Raw genomic sequence first — 15,654 nt, 5'->3', positions numbered from 1 at the left:
TCATTCTTAGGAATTTAGGGGGATGTGAATAAATATAAATACAAATATCTAATATCTAATATTATATAGGAAGCTGCCAAATACCGGTTTTACCATTTATCCTCGTCTCATTTGAATTTGCTGAGATGGGGCCCATTTGGCATTTCCCTTCCGCTCTCCATTACTTTTCCTACCTGCCAAGGAATAGAACCGTTAGGGTCAATCTTGAAGTTATGTTTGAAACACAAGGGCAAACCCAGGATGCGCCGAAATTTCAGACGACTCGACAGGATCTCGCCTCCCGAAACAACGCCCAGAGCCCGATAACACTGCACTTAACTTCGAAGACACATTCTCGAAACTAACCACTGAAATCACACATCTTTACCCATCACTTGGCTCAAAACTCCAAAACCCGGTTTGTATCCACGAAATCAAGATCCATGGTCAGCAGTGTTGAGACTAGCCAAGTAAGTGCACCTGGTATCCAATAAATATCATTAATAATTTTTTAAAATAAAATTAAATATTTAATAAATATTATTAATTCAATTTATTAGTATATCTTTTATAACTTGAAGAAAGAGATAATGAGGTATTATAGATCTTATAATATTTAATATTTATATTATTCAAGAATTATTTAATATTCTTACAAGATTCGTACGTTATGTCTATTTGGTTAAAAAACCAAACCCACAATCCCTGCGTAATCGTAGGGGCATATTCGACACGACGTTCAAATTATATTCTTTCTCCGGAGCCATCCATTCAAATTCTGGACCGCTACGAAACGCTTGTACGCTGCTCTAACGAGTTGTACTCTTTCTCGGCTTCTCGGACAGAGAGCAGAATGCCTAAAAAGCCCTTCAAAATTGCCGTTTCTTCTGGTTTCTTAAAGTCTCGGATGCTACAGTAGCAGCAGCGAAATCTGCGCCGCTCTGCTACAAAGCGCAGCGACGATTTCCAAAGTTGGGGATTTTCCCGACCGGATTCGGAGCTTCGGAAGTTTTCACAGAGAGAGAGAGAGAGAGAGAAGGATAGTGTGTGTGTGGGGGGTAAGAGAACAGTTGGAATCGATGGTATTGGTCAGGTGAAACCAGTGGGGGATTCAAGGGCTGGGATTATGGAGAGAGAAAGTGAAGGCTGTAGAGAGAGAGAAAGAGAGGAGGAAATGGAGGTTGAACCAGTGTTTGAGGTCCATGAAGTCGATCTCGACTACGAGTTTAGCGCGGCAATGTACTTCGATTTCACTCGACCGGAGACTCGAGAAGAGGCTCGTCTGGCGGAGCTCTGGTTCATGTCCGCCGCAGAATATCCTCCTTCTCGTGAGTGCTTCCAACTTAAACCTTAATATTCTTTGAACCACCTTTCATTAATAGCTGTTCTACTTTTACTTTGCTTAGCTGATTTTCCTGCATTTTTAGCCCCAGAGTTCACGCTTCTTGTTTAGCTTACTGCATTTTTTTGGAACAAATTTGAAATCAAAATTTTGCAATACGAGTGCGTATTTGGTAACATTTGCGGCAGAAAATTGTTCTGTCTTGCTCTTTTTTTCCATTTCACATTTTTTTCTTTGATCCTTTGAATTATCTGCTGTATCTAATCCATTGTTAAGTGCGATAATAGATGTCACTTGCCATTCTCAGCTTGTTTTTCCCCCTTTTTGCTAACCAAAAACTCTTCCATTTCTGCCCGTCATAGGCTTATATGCTTTTCTTTTCATGGTCCAGCTTTTGTAACAAAGTTGGTAATGAGAGAGGATATGCTGATGGAAAATGTTAATACGTCCCCAAAATCAAAGGACGTGGAGACTAATATTGACGCCGATGTAAGCATGAACAGAGAAGTTTGTGCATTTGATGCCAACGGTAAAGGTATTGTTTATTTGTTTTTGTCCATTATCGATTCTAATGCGATGAACTACTGGGAAATCACCTATTGTCCCTAAAAGTTAAGTTGATGGAAATGGATTGTTTAATGATTTATATTTTTATCTTTAGCACTCTTCCTTGCGTGGGGGCCACTATACCTCAATAAGTGGCCCATTACTGTGTTTCCGATTTCGCTAACTGATGATCTCGAGAAAGAGAATACGGGGTCTCTTTAGGAAACATCCCAGGACAACAAATTGCAGTGTACCTTCAGCATCCACCACCTTTAGCGGTGGCATCATAGTCTTCACCGTTGTGCGAACGGTAAAAAACCGTCATTTAAGATGGCGCCCTCTTTTGTAGGGTATGGGTGAGGACCAATTTTTGGTCCCAAAATTCGATATCTTTTTCACCTTAGCGCTGTGGTTGTTGTAATGAGGTGTTTGTTGGGAACCCCACCCTTCTCATGTATCTCGATTTTCGTTTCTTAATGAAATATTTGCTTGCATAGGAAAGAAAAAGTGGCCCACCACTGTTGATTGATCAAAACTTTCATCGAGTTGTTCTTGATGGAAGCGCAAGATTCCATGATTTATGAGGCTGTCAAGGCTGAAGAATCTCATTAATGAACATTTAGGTTGTGTTTGAGTAGTGGAGTGATTTGAGATCATTACTAATCAATATTTTATCATTACTTTTCACTTACTTTTTACTATTATTCAATATTTTTTCATATTTTTTTCATCTTTTTTTCACTACTATTCACAGATAATTTGAGATCACCTTACCATCCAAACGTAGCCTAAGCCCAAATTAAAAGAGCTTTGTTACTTATCATCCCATACACCACACTTTTTTTATTTTTAATATTTTTTTTGTTTTATTCCTCCTAAACTAATTGAGTTTCTCTACTCTTCATCCATTCATCACACATTTGGTAAGGATAAAAGAATTAAAAATTAAAAATTAAAAAGTCATGTGTGATGTGGGATGATGAGTAGAATTTTTCAAAATAAAAATAAAAGTAAAAATTTAAGCCCACTCAAATTTAAGTTGCGATGATGGCCCATATTTCATATTTGTGTTTAATATGACTTGCATGTTATAGACGCTGTCCAGTCTTGAGGTTTAAGGCACTTATATATAAAAAAAGTCTTGAGGTTTAAGGTTTTCACGAATATTTTCCTTCAAAATTAAATCTTAGGTATGAGTTCTAATCCGAAATGATCTAATTTTTAGCCAAAGCTTGATGTTGGCTAGGAATTCCTCAGGTTGCCTGTGCTACATACATTTGCAACCGCCAGATATTCATTAAGAAAAGTGCTGAGCTGAGTCTGCTGTAGTAGGACAATTTATAAGTAGAATGATATGACCTGTAGTTATGCTGTTCTTTTATGGTTCAAGGAAGCATGATTCCAAAGGGAACACTCTTATTTTGATTCACTTATAACTCTTCTCTAATAGTGATGTTGTACATGGTCCTCCAGATTGTGAAGGAATGCTTAGAGGGATCTTCACCAAATTACGGAGTTGCAATCTGCAAAAAGTTTTGAACCTACCGTTGGAATTAAATACAGGTGAACACTTCTCTACCTCGATAAATGATGGATGTGCAAGAATGATTTTTCTGCGGGTTACAGACTTATGAGGACAGCACTTGACAATGATTACTTCAATCCTTAGAAACATCTAATTTTTAATATTACATCTTGACTGAAGCTCTGTTGATGAATGCCAATTTTTGGTCTGGAATGTGGATAGTGTTTCATCTGCGGATTAATACAGTTAAAATTGAAGACCTTGGACATATTAACGCTATAGTTTTTTCATTTTTCTCATGATTTTGTCTTGGTAAATTTACCTCATTTTGATTTGTGTTTGTGATGCTGTTTCTTGGCAGAAATGACATTTTACAATCATATCTGCACCGACAACCTAAAAGCTAAAGTGAAGCCTACTGTAAAGCCTTCTCTCCCTAGGAGCTCAACCTTGTTGAAACCTACGGCAAGTCAGCTGGCTAAGCAAAATCGGCCCCTCATTTCTGTTTCAAGGTGAGTTTCAGAAATGCTGTGTTTTATTTATGAAGTTATTATGTCATTCTATAATCATGAAAAATCTTAAGACTGAAATTAGACCTGGTACGCTTTTAACGTTCTCGATAGTTTTTCATAAATGCTGTCATTCTCACAAGATGTTCCTTTTAGTGTGCACCGTACTTTAGATGCGCCAGATATATACATTTCATGCCCTTGATTCCATGGCAGTGCCTTGTGACAAGATGAAGGAGGTCAATCATTGTAGTTTTTGTATTCTTGTCATCTTTTTAATATTATACCATCCTTTTATTAGATTCCAGACACAATTGGCTCATCACAGTGAGAGAAGCTTGCATATTTCTTCTGGGGTTGAAAGCCAAGCTGCCAAGAGGCAGAAGCTGGAGGGAGGTCACTTGCGAAAGGTACAGTACGTGTTTTAGTCTATCTTCTTGTCTCTTTGATCTATTTATATTTTAAAGAGCTTGCCATAGTAGATATTTATACTGTTTTGTGAACAATATGTGATTGCCTAGAAAGCGATTTTCTATGATGTTCGAAGAAGTTTGTATCTCATGGTAAACAACTACAACATGAAATGCTTGTTGTTAAAAATGCTCTTATAATTTTGGTATTGGAAATTAGTAAATATTAGAGCTGATTTCAGAAAACTTAAAATGGTTCTGAATGGTGCCTATGTTTAAGGTTGCCTACATAACCCAACTCTTTTGGTAGGCTGGGTTGCGAGATCATGCTTCTTGTTACAGATTGGGCATCCAATTTAGGACATATGAAAATATTCTTCTGTCTTTAAGTTTAGTTTATCATCAAAAGGCATATCTGAAGCTAACCATCGTTCTGTATAACAGGTTACAGGTGTAGACCAACTAACCAGTTTCGTTCACAAGCCGCCGAAGAAGGCATGTTACTCACTTCTGGTCCTTCAATTTGCCACTCAAGTTAAACTTAGATATTTCTAGTACACACATACTCATTGGAATTATATCCCAAATTTGCATCATTTTGATTAATCTCTATTTGTAGTTTGCAAAATTTGGAAAATAGGACCCTTGTCCCCATGGTTTAAAACTCTCACTTTACTTGATGGACAACTTTGACCAATTGGAGAAAAAAGTTTATTGGCTTTTATATTTGAAGCACAAATTCATTTTAAAGTTGCAAACTCTTGGTGGAAATGTTTTTTTTTGGATCTTTTTTGTAACATATTAACACTTTTTGATTGGATTGATACTAGAAACAAAAGCTTTTGAGTATTTGGAAGGTAAACATGAAAGGAAGCTGAAGGTTGACTGGAGGATAGTGTAATGGCCATCTGTGGGCTATTTTTCTCGTATTGAACATGTTTGAGTGGATTTGCAGGATGAAACTGTTGATAAGAGCTTTGCGCATGGTATAATGAGGCTTACTATTCCAAGAGAGCCTGACCTTGAAACAGCACACAGGGCCCAACGGATAAGGTTATTCTCTTAGTACTGCTTGATCATATCTTCACATATTTAATCTGCTGTCTTTCGGGCTGCAGGCACAAATGACTTTGTATATATTTCAGGCCTAAGAATAATACAAATCTGGAACATGCAAAAGCAGCTGTAAGAATATTCAAAGCACGCCCATTGAACAGAAAAGTTGGTACTTGAAATCAGTAAAGATTGAATCTCTTTGTTTTTCCTCCCTCCCCTGAATTTTATGTCTGTGATGTGCAGATTCTCGAGGCCCCTTCATTGCCACTTCCAAAGAAGAGCAGGCCAAAGTTGCCAGAGTTTCAAGTAATTGTGCTATATCCTACCCCGTTTCCTACTTGTTGCTGGAGTATACTCACTCCAAAGTACCGAGTGTTATTGCAAACTAAGACTTCCATTACTCAATTTTACAAACAAGTTTGTGATTATTTGCAGCATGTTTTTTGTTTGTCCTTTTACTTCTCAGGAATTTCACCTGAAGACATTGGAGAGGGCGATGCAACACACATCTGCTCTTTCATCATCCTCACTTAATTACAATGATTCCCACAAGGTTTTCATTACTTTTACTTGAATAGTTGACACAACCTTATTCTAAATTCCAAATTTTCATTAGAATATTACTTGAAATAAAAATAGATGTTGTCATTGTTTCAATTTTGTACCCAAGAAGTGAGCGGGAATTCTCTTGCTTCTTGTTGGTGATTGCCTGCCTACTCATCTCTCAATATTTGAAGTTCTTCCTTTCCAGGGGTTGGACAAACGCAGCACTTCTAGTGTTGCAGGAAATAGAAACGAGGACAAAAGGTAATAAAACTTCATTCTAAGGAATAAAAAAAAAACTCAAAGTACATTTGACATTATATTAGACTGAGAGGAGTAGTTGCTTGATATTGACTTCTGCTTTGTTTAGATCAAATACCTTGGATGCTCCAAAGCAGGATGGATGTGATGTAATGCTCCCCTTCAAAGCACGTCCTCTTAATAAGAAGGTAATCTTTTGTTAGTATAGATCATTTGGTCCAATTTTGTGCTAGTATTTTGTCAACTAATTCCCTCGCCTAATGCAGATATTTACAAGTAAAGGAGACATCGGTGTTTTCCGAAATAGCAAGCGAGATGCAACTGTACCAATGGTATTCTAAAGATGTTTATCTTTTCCCTAGTCCCAATAACAATGAGATTCCTGGTTGATTGAATTACCGGAGATGGTATGATTTTGTTACTTCCTATACAGGAATTCAATTTCCATTCAGAGAAGAGAATTCAGCATAATCCACCGACAGAGCTTTTCAGTAAGGTAAACCTTGAATTAAATGAGTTGCATGCTGTATCCCCCTTTTCTTTGTCAGAAGCTTGTTGTACATATCATTTGTGCAATGTAATTGTAATCGTAGATTTATCTCCTATTTTCTCTTTTCATCTCCTTTTTGAATGCTAGCTCTCCCTGTCATCTGGACACCAGCCAAGTAATGAATCTTGGTCCAAATTGCCTCCGAATACCCCTTTGTCTCTAAAGGTTATCCTTGCTATGTTAAGTTTCTACTTTTAAATGAATATACAAACTATCAATTTTAGTTCATTTGCATGCCACTGTATTGAGTTTGTTTTTTTTTTTTCACTTGTTTTGTGTAAGGGCTCAAAAGAAAACAGATCAGATGCTTTTCAACTAGAACATAAGGTGAGTATGCCCCTATGGTTTTATTTTTTGTTTATCTAATGTCTCTATAGGCAAACACCACTCATGCACCCAAACAGAATCCTGTTGGCTCACTCTCAAGCACTTTCTAAGGAGGGAGGAGATGCCATGTGGTCCAAAATGCCATTTTCTTTTAGTGTTGGTTTTTTGTAAATTTGTTGGAAAATTAAAGCTTTTAGTCATGCCTTTGTTGTGATGAGGTATTGTCATATCCTCTTGTAGATACTGCAGCGGATGAAAGGAAAACCTTCTATTTTTGGTGGAAAGGAGGTTCAATATGGAAGTGATGGGTGCATCTCTGAAGCTGGTGTGCAGAGTATGAGGTATGCCCGGTTGAATAAGGGATAAATATGCTTTTGAACGCTTCTTTCTCTCGGTTCATTAAGGTTTTTGCATTTAGAATTGTATAATCTCGCTTTTAAATTGCCACAGGAGCTTGGGCATCCGCTGAGACGTATTTAAACGAGGGAAATTTTCCAATAAGGTTTTTGGCATTGACAACAGTTCAGAGTATCTGCGGGGAAGGATGGAACATTGATGATGTACATAAAATTTTATTGCACCTCAAGCATTAGCAAGCTCTTTGCTTGTACATGGAATCCATAGTGGTCCATAGTTATCTCACCTTTGAAGAAGCCGACATTCTCGCAAAAATACGTTGAATTAGGCTTTTGCATTTCGTATAGTTTGTAGGTTTCAGTTCATAATCCAATAAATGAATGTTGAAAGCCCTGGTGTTATGTATAGGTATCAAAGCCACCTCACCTCATGGCATCTTCTACCTGTTTATGTAGGCATCAACACTTGTAATGATCAATGTCAAGGACATTTATCTTCCAAATCAAATTATGTATGTGGATGATGTAGAAACTTTAGAATAGAGCTATTCATGCATTTATATGTACGTCAAAATGCTTCTATGCTGATTAAATTGCATCTACCCCCCTTGGCACGACACTTGTAATGATCAATGTCAAGGGATATATATTACATCAAATTATGTCATATGAATAGTGTGTGGTGTAGAGACCTTAAAATCGTTATTCTTACTCCCCCCTCCCCCTCGGGGGTAATTTACAATCTGTCGCAATTACTTGCAGTGAGATTCATTATAATTAAAATATATATAAGAAAGCCTTAATACTATACTAATACCTTATTTGCTTTCACGTTAGTGATGTATTAAATGTCTCACGGGTGTTCATATATAAACTTTTATATGGCATATGGGATGGTGTGTGAGTGGTAGATATGAGATTACATTCAAGCAAAGCAAAGCAAAGCAAAACACGATGGTTGTAATATTTTCATCGTGTGCCTCATCACAGGAATTGTTGATGTCCCTTTCAATCATGTTTTCTCTTTTAAGTTGGTGTGACCCCTTTTTTTTATTATTATTTTTATTTTTTATAGTAGGCTATATTTTTAAAGGAGTGCACATCCATCTAATATTATGTATTCTTGCAGGCCTATTAGTTCTTGTAAATGCTCAAAGCAGCTGAGCCGAACAGGCCAGCCCTCAAAATATGTATTCAAGGAACAGAACAGATTAGCAAAATTAATTTTTTATTAATCTTTTTATAATTGATTTGAAAACTTTCACCCATCTCTTAGGAACTTATATTCTGCCATTCGGCATTGGCATTTTGCCGTCCAGAGACGGTCGATCAATATGTGAGAGATGTCGTTTAACTTATAAATAGGCCACAATCGAAACTCTTCGAGGCAAAGCACTTCTTCCTGCTACAAGCACTGACAAACCCAACAAAAGAGTATCAATCTGATACAAAGAGAGAGAGAGAGCTTCTGATTCTCAAATCTCAATTAATGGCAGCCACCAAATACATCTTCATCCTTGCCATTGCAGCAACTCTTGTCCATTCAAGTTTGGCCACGGATTTCGTGGTTGGTGATGATAAGGGTTGGACCATTAACTTTGATTACCAAGCTTGGGCTCAAGGAAAAGACTTCCATGTCGGTGACAAACTTGGTAAATTACCTCTCTAAACTCTCTTTCCCATGTCTTTAATGGTGGTCTCTTTCTATTTAGACTAACGTGGTTGTTGTAGTATATCAGATTCTAGAGCTCTTTTTCACGATTCTCATTGCTAATATGCTGAACAAATGAACTTCTTTGGTGTAGTTTTTAAGTACCCAGAGGGAGCCCACAATGTGCTTCGAGTTAATGGAACTGGCTTCCAAGAATGTGCGGCACCTGAGGGCACTGAGGCCCTGAGTAGTGGAAACGATGAAATAATCCTAGCAACACCAGGAAGAAAGTGGTACATTTGTGGCGTTTCCAGGCATTGCGTGGATGGAAAGCAGAAGCTTGCCATAACAGTAGAGTTGCCTCAAACACCAGTGTCTCCAGCATCTGCACCTTCTCCCACTTCAGCAGCCAGGGGACGTTTTGCACCCACGTTTTGGTGGATGGTTGCTGTTTCTGGCATCCTTATGATGGTCAGGGTTTAAATCTTGTTGGAATACTTTGCAGTCAAATTCTTTTATCTTTTATTTTTTTGGGAATGGTTTTTGAGTGTGTCGAGTCCAAAGTTTGCATTGTGTTTGTTCTGGATTTAGCAGTTTGTAATGGAAAAAAGAGCATTATTTTTTCAATGAATTGAGTTAGATTTAAAACGCCTACAATTTAGGAAAAACTTCTTCTCTATTCCATGATGTAATAGAAGGGGAAATAGACGTTAGGGACTACCATCAATCTATTATAAATAATTCTTCTCATCAGTCATTATTTACTATCTTACATCCTATAAAAAAAGAAAAAAAAACTGTTAAGTGTGAGGATAAACAGTGATTGATGCATAACAAAATCTATGTATTAAATTATTAATTTTTATCCAAGATAAATTTAGGTTGGCCCTTACTTCTTCTAGGTATTTTTAATAGAACTCACCACGTGCATTTTTTACATTTCCACGTTGAACCTCCTTTTTCTATTAGGAACAAACTTGAAAGTCTAACGAAAGTAGTGTCGTATTTTTAAGGTTTTGACTGGTCAATTTTGAGGTGGGATAATCTCAACGTGTTGCCTGACAGACTGCCAAGTCTACCGAGACATCGTGCGAGAATAATTAACAGAAAAATCATTTCTTTGCAACTCAAGAAACTGGGCAGCTTCAAATGGCTTTACAGAGGCTTTTTTTTTTTTTTTTTTTTTCCTTTGGACGCTCTGTAATTCTGGTCAACAGTGGTAAAAACAATACAAATCTTGATATTCATAACGTAGTAATCAATAAATCTTACTTCCAACTCCAATACAAATACAACCCTTGAATCCAATTCCAAAACGCTTGAATATCATAAACACAAGGGATTTAACTGAAATGCTGCAACATTAATTTAAACTATGATGGTCATCACAAGGATGCCAAAATTTGCAATCATCCAGCCATGATGATGCGTGTGTGCAAAAGATGATCCCTTGGATGCAGAAGTACTGGGAGAAGGCCGTTCTGATCCGGAAGATAGTTTTTGAGGTAACACTTCAATGGCAATCTTCTGTTCTCCCTCTTTACAATGCCCCGAAACCCCACAAATGTACCACATTTTTCCTGGGGTTGTAAGGGTTATTACATCGTTTCCACTGCTCAGGGTCTCAGTTTCAGTGGATGCCAAACAATTCTCGTAAGCAGTAGCATTATCAACTCGGATGACATTGTGAATTCCCTTCGGGTACTTGAAAACTGCACCAAGATGTCATCCATTTTTCCATCAACAATTAAATGAGTGAGATTAATAAAATTGAAAACATTTGAAATGTTGTTCTTTGTTCATATCAATCACTATAATTGAGGATGATAAGAATCAAGATAAAGAGTAGAGCATTCGCTGTTAATTATTGCATAAAAAAAGAGAGTTTATAGAGCTAATTTACCGAGTTTGTCACCCACATGGAACTCCTTTCCCTTTACCCAACTTTCGTAATCGTAGTTGATGGTCCAACCCGTGCTGTCACCAACCATGAACTCCTTGGCCAGAATTGAAGGGGCAAGAGTTGCTGCAATAGCAAGGACTAAGAAAGGAATAAAGGCCTTCATATCCAGAAGCTCTCTTTTATCAGATTGATTCTCTTTTGTTGATCACCTTGTCGAAATTTTTGAGAAGTAATATCCGACGGGGGCATGTACGAGATGGCTAAATCTAGGTAGAATTGCAACAAACATCGGAGATAACTACGCATACATAATTAGACTTTCTTAGAATAGTAAGATCAGTTATTTTTATCGGTTTTTCGACGGTTATTTGTCCAATATTACTTCTCAATTATGAGAGAGATTAAAAAAAAAAGGTTAAGCGGGATTCCATTATATTGATATAACTATGCATAACCACCGATCTCTAAAATGGAATCTAGAGTTCGAAACCTCTCTCTCCCAAATATTAAAAAAAAAAAAAAATCATATAAAATCATAGTCTTTGAACAACAATCAAAATTAGTTGTCCCTTCTATTTAGGGGAATGGGACTCCTTCTGAGAAGGGGTGCCTAATTAAGACAATTGGAAGGCAATTGACCAACTACTGCTCTGTTGTAGCAGTCAAACTTGATGTTTTATGTTGAGCCAAATCAAATAGAGCCAATCCCGAAGAAGCCAACCTCTGCCAACCCAAGACACAGAACACGCTTCTCCTGATTGAGCTTGAACAAATATCCCCGGGGCTGGATTTTTCTTCTTTTTCCTTTTTTTGGTCTAATTAAGTAAACAGAACAAATATCCCTGGGTTATGGGATAATCTAGTTTTTGAAGTTTCAACCTCAGAGAGAGAGAGAGAGAGAGAGAGAGAGAGAGAGAGAGAGAGGGGTTGTACCAAATAATTCATCTTACCCTCTAATTAACGCAATATATGAAACTTAAACTAGGAAGGATGAGAAGGAAACTTCAACCACCACCAAAAATTAAGCAAGTACTCTGCACCTGTCCATGTCTCTTCCCCGATGCAGATGGAAATGCACCAAGACACCATGACTCTGCCCATTCCCAAAACATCACAACACACGCAATGCAGCGTAGCAAACAACGTGACAATGAGTTGAGACACCCTAAAACTGAATGTGACCTTCAAAGTTAACATCCACCGACATGGACCCGATGCAGATTCATTTAGACAGGTACTCAAGCAAGCAGGGCATGCAGTTTCTGTTCCGTAAAGAGGGTTATGAAAATGTTGTTTTTCGTATTTTATTTAAGTAATCAATTTAGGAAACTACTTAAAATGTAATATAACAGCAACTGGGGATCATAAAATTTAAATTGAAAAATAGCATTACTAATTTATGACTGTCAAAGTATTCTCAGCAATTTACATGAGAAATGGAAGATATAGCCCAAGATAATGACCAGCTAAGAAAAAGGGGAAAAGATGAAGAATAACCAAAAAGTACAGAGGCAAAAAAGTACCAAAGATCACAGCCACAGTCACACGATGCATGGTATACCAGTACCAATAATTACACAGATTCGTTGACAAAACAGAGTAACTCTACAGTACTCATCTGACCTAGTTTTATCCACTCATATCAAATGAGCTTCTTTTCCTTCTTCATGGCAACTAAAACGTGTCTTTTTCTCACAAGCACTCAAGAATCAATTGAACTTTTATTGAGTTCATTTCCAGCAAGTAATACTGAATTCAAATGGAATTATTGGAGTAATAGTTTTGAAAAAATTTATGGCCCAACTCATCACATAAAATCGATTTTATAAGAAAATATTACTTATTCTTTATAAACATGTTCAAAACCTTATCTACAAGTAATATGAAATTATTCCTCAACACCCTCCCTCATGTGTACAAAACCCGATCCTTGTCACGGGACAAATAGTATAGATTCCTATTTGTCCTGTGGCAGACTGTTATATCAGGAAGAAATTCATGACCTAACTCATCTCATAAAACAAGAAAAAATTACTCATTCTTTATAAACATACCCAAGATCTTATCTACATGCCATGTGAGATTATTCTTCAACAAGTTTGGCTTCTTGACCTCATTCCTGCTGTCAAATGCAGGAAGCTTAGCAATGACTTACTTCAAACTACCACGAAACTAACTGTATGGATTGATTGGGATCCAAGGTTGCTGGTTGAGACTGCTAAAACTTATATTCGTCTCTCGAATCCATTCCTTGGAAGCTTTTAATAGAGACCATTCATTAACTGCACCATCCCAAGTGACAGTGAAAAATCTGAAACTTTTGCCAGGAGCTAGAAATCAATCAGTAAAGGACTCCTTTGACATGAAAATTGAGAAATTAAGGAATAAAAGAACCGTGATGAAAGCAGACAAACAAGCAAAAACTGCACCCAACGAAGAATAACAAGAAAGAAAAGAAGCCAAAACCAACAAACACGAACATATCTGATTGCTGAAAAAGAATGGGCAAGCGTAAGTGCAGAGCAAAAGACGGAATTATAACAGCAGAGAAAGTCTATTAACCAAATAAAGTGGCGGAGACTTTTCCTCCCCACAAAAATGCACTAAGATTTAATGGTACATGTTCAAAATGCATCAAAACATTTATGTAAGGTTACACACGGGGAAAGGTATACAAAGAGAAACTTCTTCCTGTTCTCTTAAACCATTCCCCCAATTATAGCCCAAAAATTGAGACAAAAATTAAAAGAAAAGAAAGGGCTCCCTTTCCATTTCTCCACCATCATATTCCTATACAATCCAATTCCACATCTCACTTTGATCCAAATTCCCCTTTCCTTCCATAAAAAAAATATATATATTGAAACATAAAAATCCGATAATCATTTAAAGAAGAACAAAATAAGGCAAATCAATTTCAAAAGTGAAAATCTTTTTTGATTTTCAGTTCTTTTTTTCTTTTCTTATTTTTTCTCTGTTAATGAGTGGTAACCTTGGAACGTTTCTTGGCCTCGCTGTAGAGCACCACGCCCATGAGGGTAACGGCGAAGCCCGTAATCCCCATGACCGTAACGGGGTTCCTGAAAATCAGAACGGAGACCACCGCCGCCACCGCCGCCTTGGCATTTCCCAACACCTGGAGAGTCAGCGCGCTGGTGTGTTTGGTCACCAAGAAATTCGTCAAGTTTACCAAATACGCCACCGTCGCATTCCCAATCAGCAAGAAGACTATAAAGGGATCTCCTTTGGCCTTCTCGGCCGTGACCGCGGCCACATTGCCCTCTATGTAAAGCGTGAACGGTAATAGAATCATCGCGGCCATGGGAGCCATGTACAAGAGCAGGTTCATGGAATGGAGCTTCTCAGCCTCGGAGGTCAAGATAATTCCTTGTACAACGGACTTCAATGCGCGGCCGGCGGTGGACCCCAAGCAGACGAGGAATCCGAACAAGTGGAACAAGGGCTCGCTGTTGCTCGCCACGACGATCCCGAAGACGACGGGAAGGAGGGCGAGGTAGACCTCGGCGGACTCCTTCTTGCACGTGATGACAAAGGCGAATATGGCTGTGAAGAAAGGAGTCGTGGCGCCGATCGCCTGGTTAAACGACACGGGGAGGTAGCGGAGGGAGGTGTTGCCGCAGACGACGGAGAAGCAGAAGATAGCGCTGAGGGCGAGGATCTTGAGGAACTGTCGCTTGGAGTGGATGTGCTGGAGCGGGACTAGCTCGAGGAAGTTGATGGCAGCATAGCTGTAGGCGGCGCAGGAGAGCATGTGGAGCATGGTGAGGAAAATGGGGTAGCGGAAGCCGTAGAAGCTGAGGAGGTACTTGTTAAGAAGAAGTACCCCGATGTTGGAGAAGTACCAGGAGGCGATGATCATGGCGGTCATCAGGTTAGGCGAGAAGGAAAAGTAGGACCAGCTCATGTTGTTGTTGCGAACATCCCCCGGTGGGGTCACAGGAATGTCCAGCACTTGGTCGTTTGCGCCGGTCTCCAGCCTCGGGTTGCTCATCCGCCGCGTCGTCCATGTCTGTGCCTCCACCATTGCCAAAGCACAAAGACGGGAATACAAAATTCAAGCCTGTAGAAGCGAGCGAGCAGGCAATGCTTCCTGCTGAATGTGTAGTTTCTGTGCTGGTTTTGAGAAGAGAGAAAGAAAGAAAATGGAGGCTCAGATCAGATCTGAACGAGTGAGAGGGAGAGAGTGGGTACGGCATTGAAAACGAGAGGATGGGAATTAGAGTAGGAAGGTACATAGAGGGTGGGGATTTAGATTTGAAGTAAAGGAGTGGTGGGAGCCGTTGGATTGAGACTGAGGGGGCATGGAGGGAATAAAAACATGGATTAGATTCTGAGGGAAGCGAAGTGCGTAAGGTAAAGACTAAAGAGGACCAGAGTGTTGTATTAAATCCGTCTTTTACGGTGCGCGTCTGACTGTGGTCTGACTTGGATTATAGACTAATTTTATTCTTTGTGTTAGAATTTAGGCCTAATTTATTTTTGGTTGAGATGAGAAGAAATAAATTAAAATTAAAATTAAAAATTAAATAAAAAATATTTTTTTATTTAAAAATTAAAAAAAATTAAATTTTTTATTTTATTTTATTTTAAAATTTTAAAAAATTATAATAATTATATGAGATGAGTTAAAAGAAATTATGAAAATAAACTAAACTTAATTTATTTGTTTCGATAA

At 38.2% G+C, this 15,654-nt stretch overlaps 4 protein-coding genes across 5 annotated transcripts; 2 read left to right on the top strand and 2 right to left on the bottom strand.

Annotated features, from left to right (window-relative positions):
• Positions 1–781: 781 nt before the first annotated feature.
• LOC109010833 (protein TPX2-like) lies at positions 782–8,059 on the top strand. Of its 2 annotated transcripts, XM_018991759.2 has the most exons (18): positions 782–1,307; positions 1,713–1,856; positions 3,341–3,430; positions 3,754–3,904; positions 4,203–4,311; positions 4,756–4,806; positions 5,267–5,364; positions 5,457–5,532; positions 5,611–5,673; positions 5,834–5,920; positions 6,119–6,174; positions 6,281–6,359; positions 6,438–6,503; positions 6,605–6,667; positions 6,809–6,886; positions 7,004–7,048; positions 7,289–7,389; positions 7,499–8,059. In XM_018991759.2, exons 1-18 carry the CDS (start codon positions 1,106–1,108, stop codon positions 7,515–7,517), a joined length of 1,578 nt encoding a protein of 525 aa, XP_018847304.1. In that variant the 5' UTR covers positions 782–1,105; the 3' UTR covers positions 7,518–8,059. The 2 variants fall into 2 exon arrangements, with proteins under 2 accessions (XP_018847304.1, XP_018847317.1); XM_018991772.2 differs by lacking the exon at positions 7,499–8,059 and having other exon boundaries at positions 6,809–6,900; positions 7,289–7,378.
• A 782-nt stretch (positions 8,060–8,841) lies between these two features.
• Positions 8,842–9,581, top strand: LOC109010606 (blue copper protein 1a-like). The gene is made up of 2 exons (XM_018991487.2): positions 8,842–9,056; positions 9,210–9,581. Exons 1-2 carry the CDS (start codon positions 8,894–8,896, stop codon positions 9,536–9,538), a joined length of 492 nt encoding a protein of 163 aa, XP_018847032.1. The 5' UTR covers positions 8,842–8,893; the 3' UTR covers positions 9,539–9,581.
• A 567-nt stretch (positions 9,582–10,148) lies between these two features.
• On the bottom strand, positions 10,149–11,270 carry LOC109010597 (blue copper protein-like). Its single transcript, XM_018991480.2, has 2 exons — positions 10,959–11,270; positions 10,149–10,767 (listed from the first exon to the last, which is right to left on the bottom strand). The coding sequence occupies exons 1-2, from the start codon at positions 11,119–11,121 to the stop codon at positions 10,424–10,426; spliced, it is 507 nt and encodes a 168-aa protein (XP_018847025.1). The 5' UTR covers positions 11,122–11,270; the 3' UTR covers positions 10,149–10,423.
• A 2,245-nt stretch (positions 11,271–13,515) lies between these two features.
• LOC109010824 (probable sugar phosphate/phosphate translocator At1g12500) lies at positions 13,516–15,390 on the bottom strand. The gene has a single exon (XM_018991746.2). The coding sequence runs from the start codon at positions 15,001–15,003 to the stop codon at positions 13,936–13,938; it is 1,068 nt and encodes a 355-aa protein (XP_018847291.1). The 5' UTR covers positions 15,004–15,390; the 3' UTR covers positions 13,516–13,935.
• Between the last annotated feature and the right edge of the window lie 264 nt (positions 15,391–15,654).

The sequence above is a fragment of the Juglans regia genome, chromosome 2 (assembly GCF_001411555.2).
Source record: "Juglans regia cultivar Chandler chromosome 2, Walnut 2.0, whole genome shotgun sequence".
NCBI classification, from domain to species: Eukaryota; Viridiplantae; Streptophyta; class Magnoliopsida; order Fagales; family Juglandaceae; genus Juglans; species Juglans regia.
Note: the sequence above shows the minus strand (reverse complement) of the source record. Positions and strands in the feature narration are given on the sequence as shown.

Excerpts from the sequence above, each read along its gene's own strand:
- LOC109010824 (XM_018991746.2), bottom strand. The coding sequence starts at position 15,003 with ATGGTGGAGGCACAGACATGGACGACGCGGCGGATGAGCAACCCGAGG.
- LOC109010606 (XM_018991487.2), top strand. The coding sequence starts at position 8,894 with ATGGCAGCCACCAAATACATCTTCATCCTTGCCATTGCAGCAACTCTT. Across the intron at positions 9,057-9,209 it reads CCATGTCGGTGACAAACTTG|TTTTTAAGTACCCAGAGGGA; the intron begins GTAAATTACCTC and ends TCTTTGGTGTAG.
- LOC109010833 (XM_018991759.2), top strand. The coding sequence starts at position 1,106 with ATGGAGAGAGAAAGTGAAGGCTGTAGAGAGAGAGAAAGAGAGGAGGAA. Across the intron at positions 4,312-4,755 it reads AGGGAGGTCACTTGCGAAAG|GTTACAGGTGTAGACCAACT; the intron begins GTACAGTACGTG and ends TCTGTATAACAG. Across the intron at positions 4,807-5,266 it reads TTCACAAGCCGCCGAAGAAG|GATGAAACTGTTGATAAGAG; the intron begins GCATGTTACTCA and ends GTGGATTTGCAG.
- LOC109010597 (XM_018991480.2), bottom strand. The coding sequence starts at position 11,121 with ATGAAGGCCTTTATTCCTTTCTTAGTCCTTGCTATTGCAGCAACTCTT. Across the intron at positions 10,768-10,958 it reads CCATGTGGGTGACAAACTCG|TTTTCAAGTACCCGAAGGGA; the intron begins GTAAATTAGCTC and ends ATCTTGGTGCAG.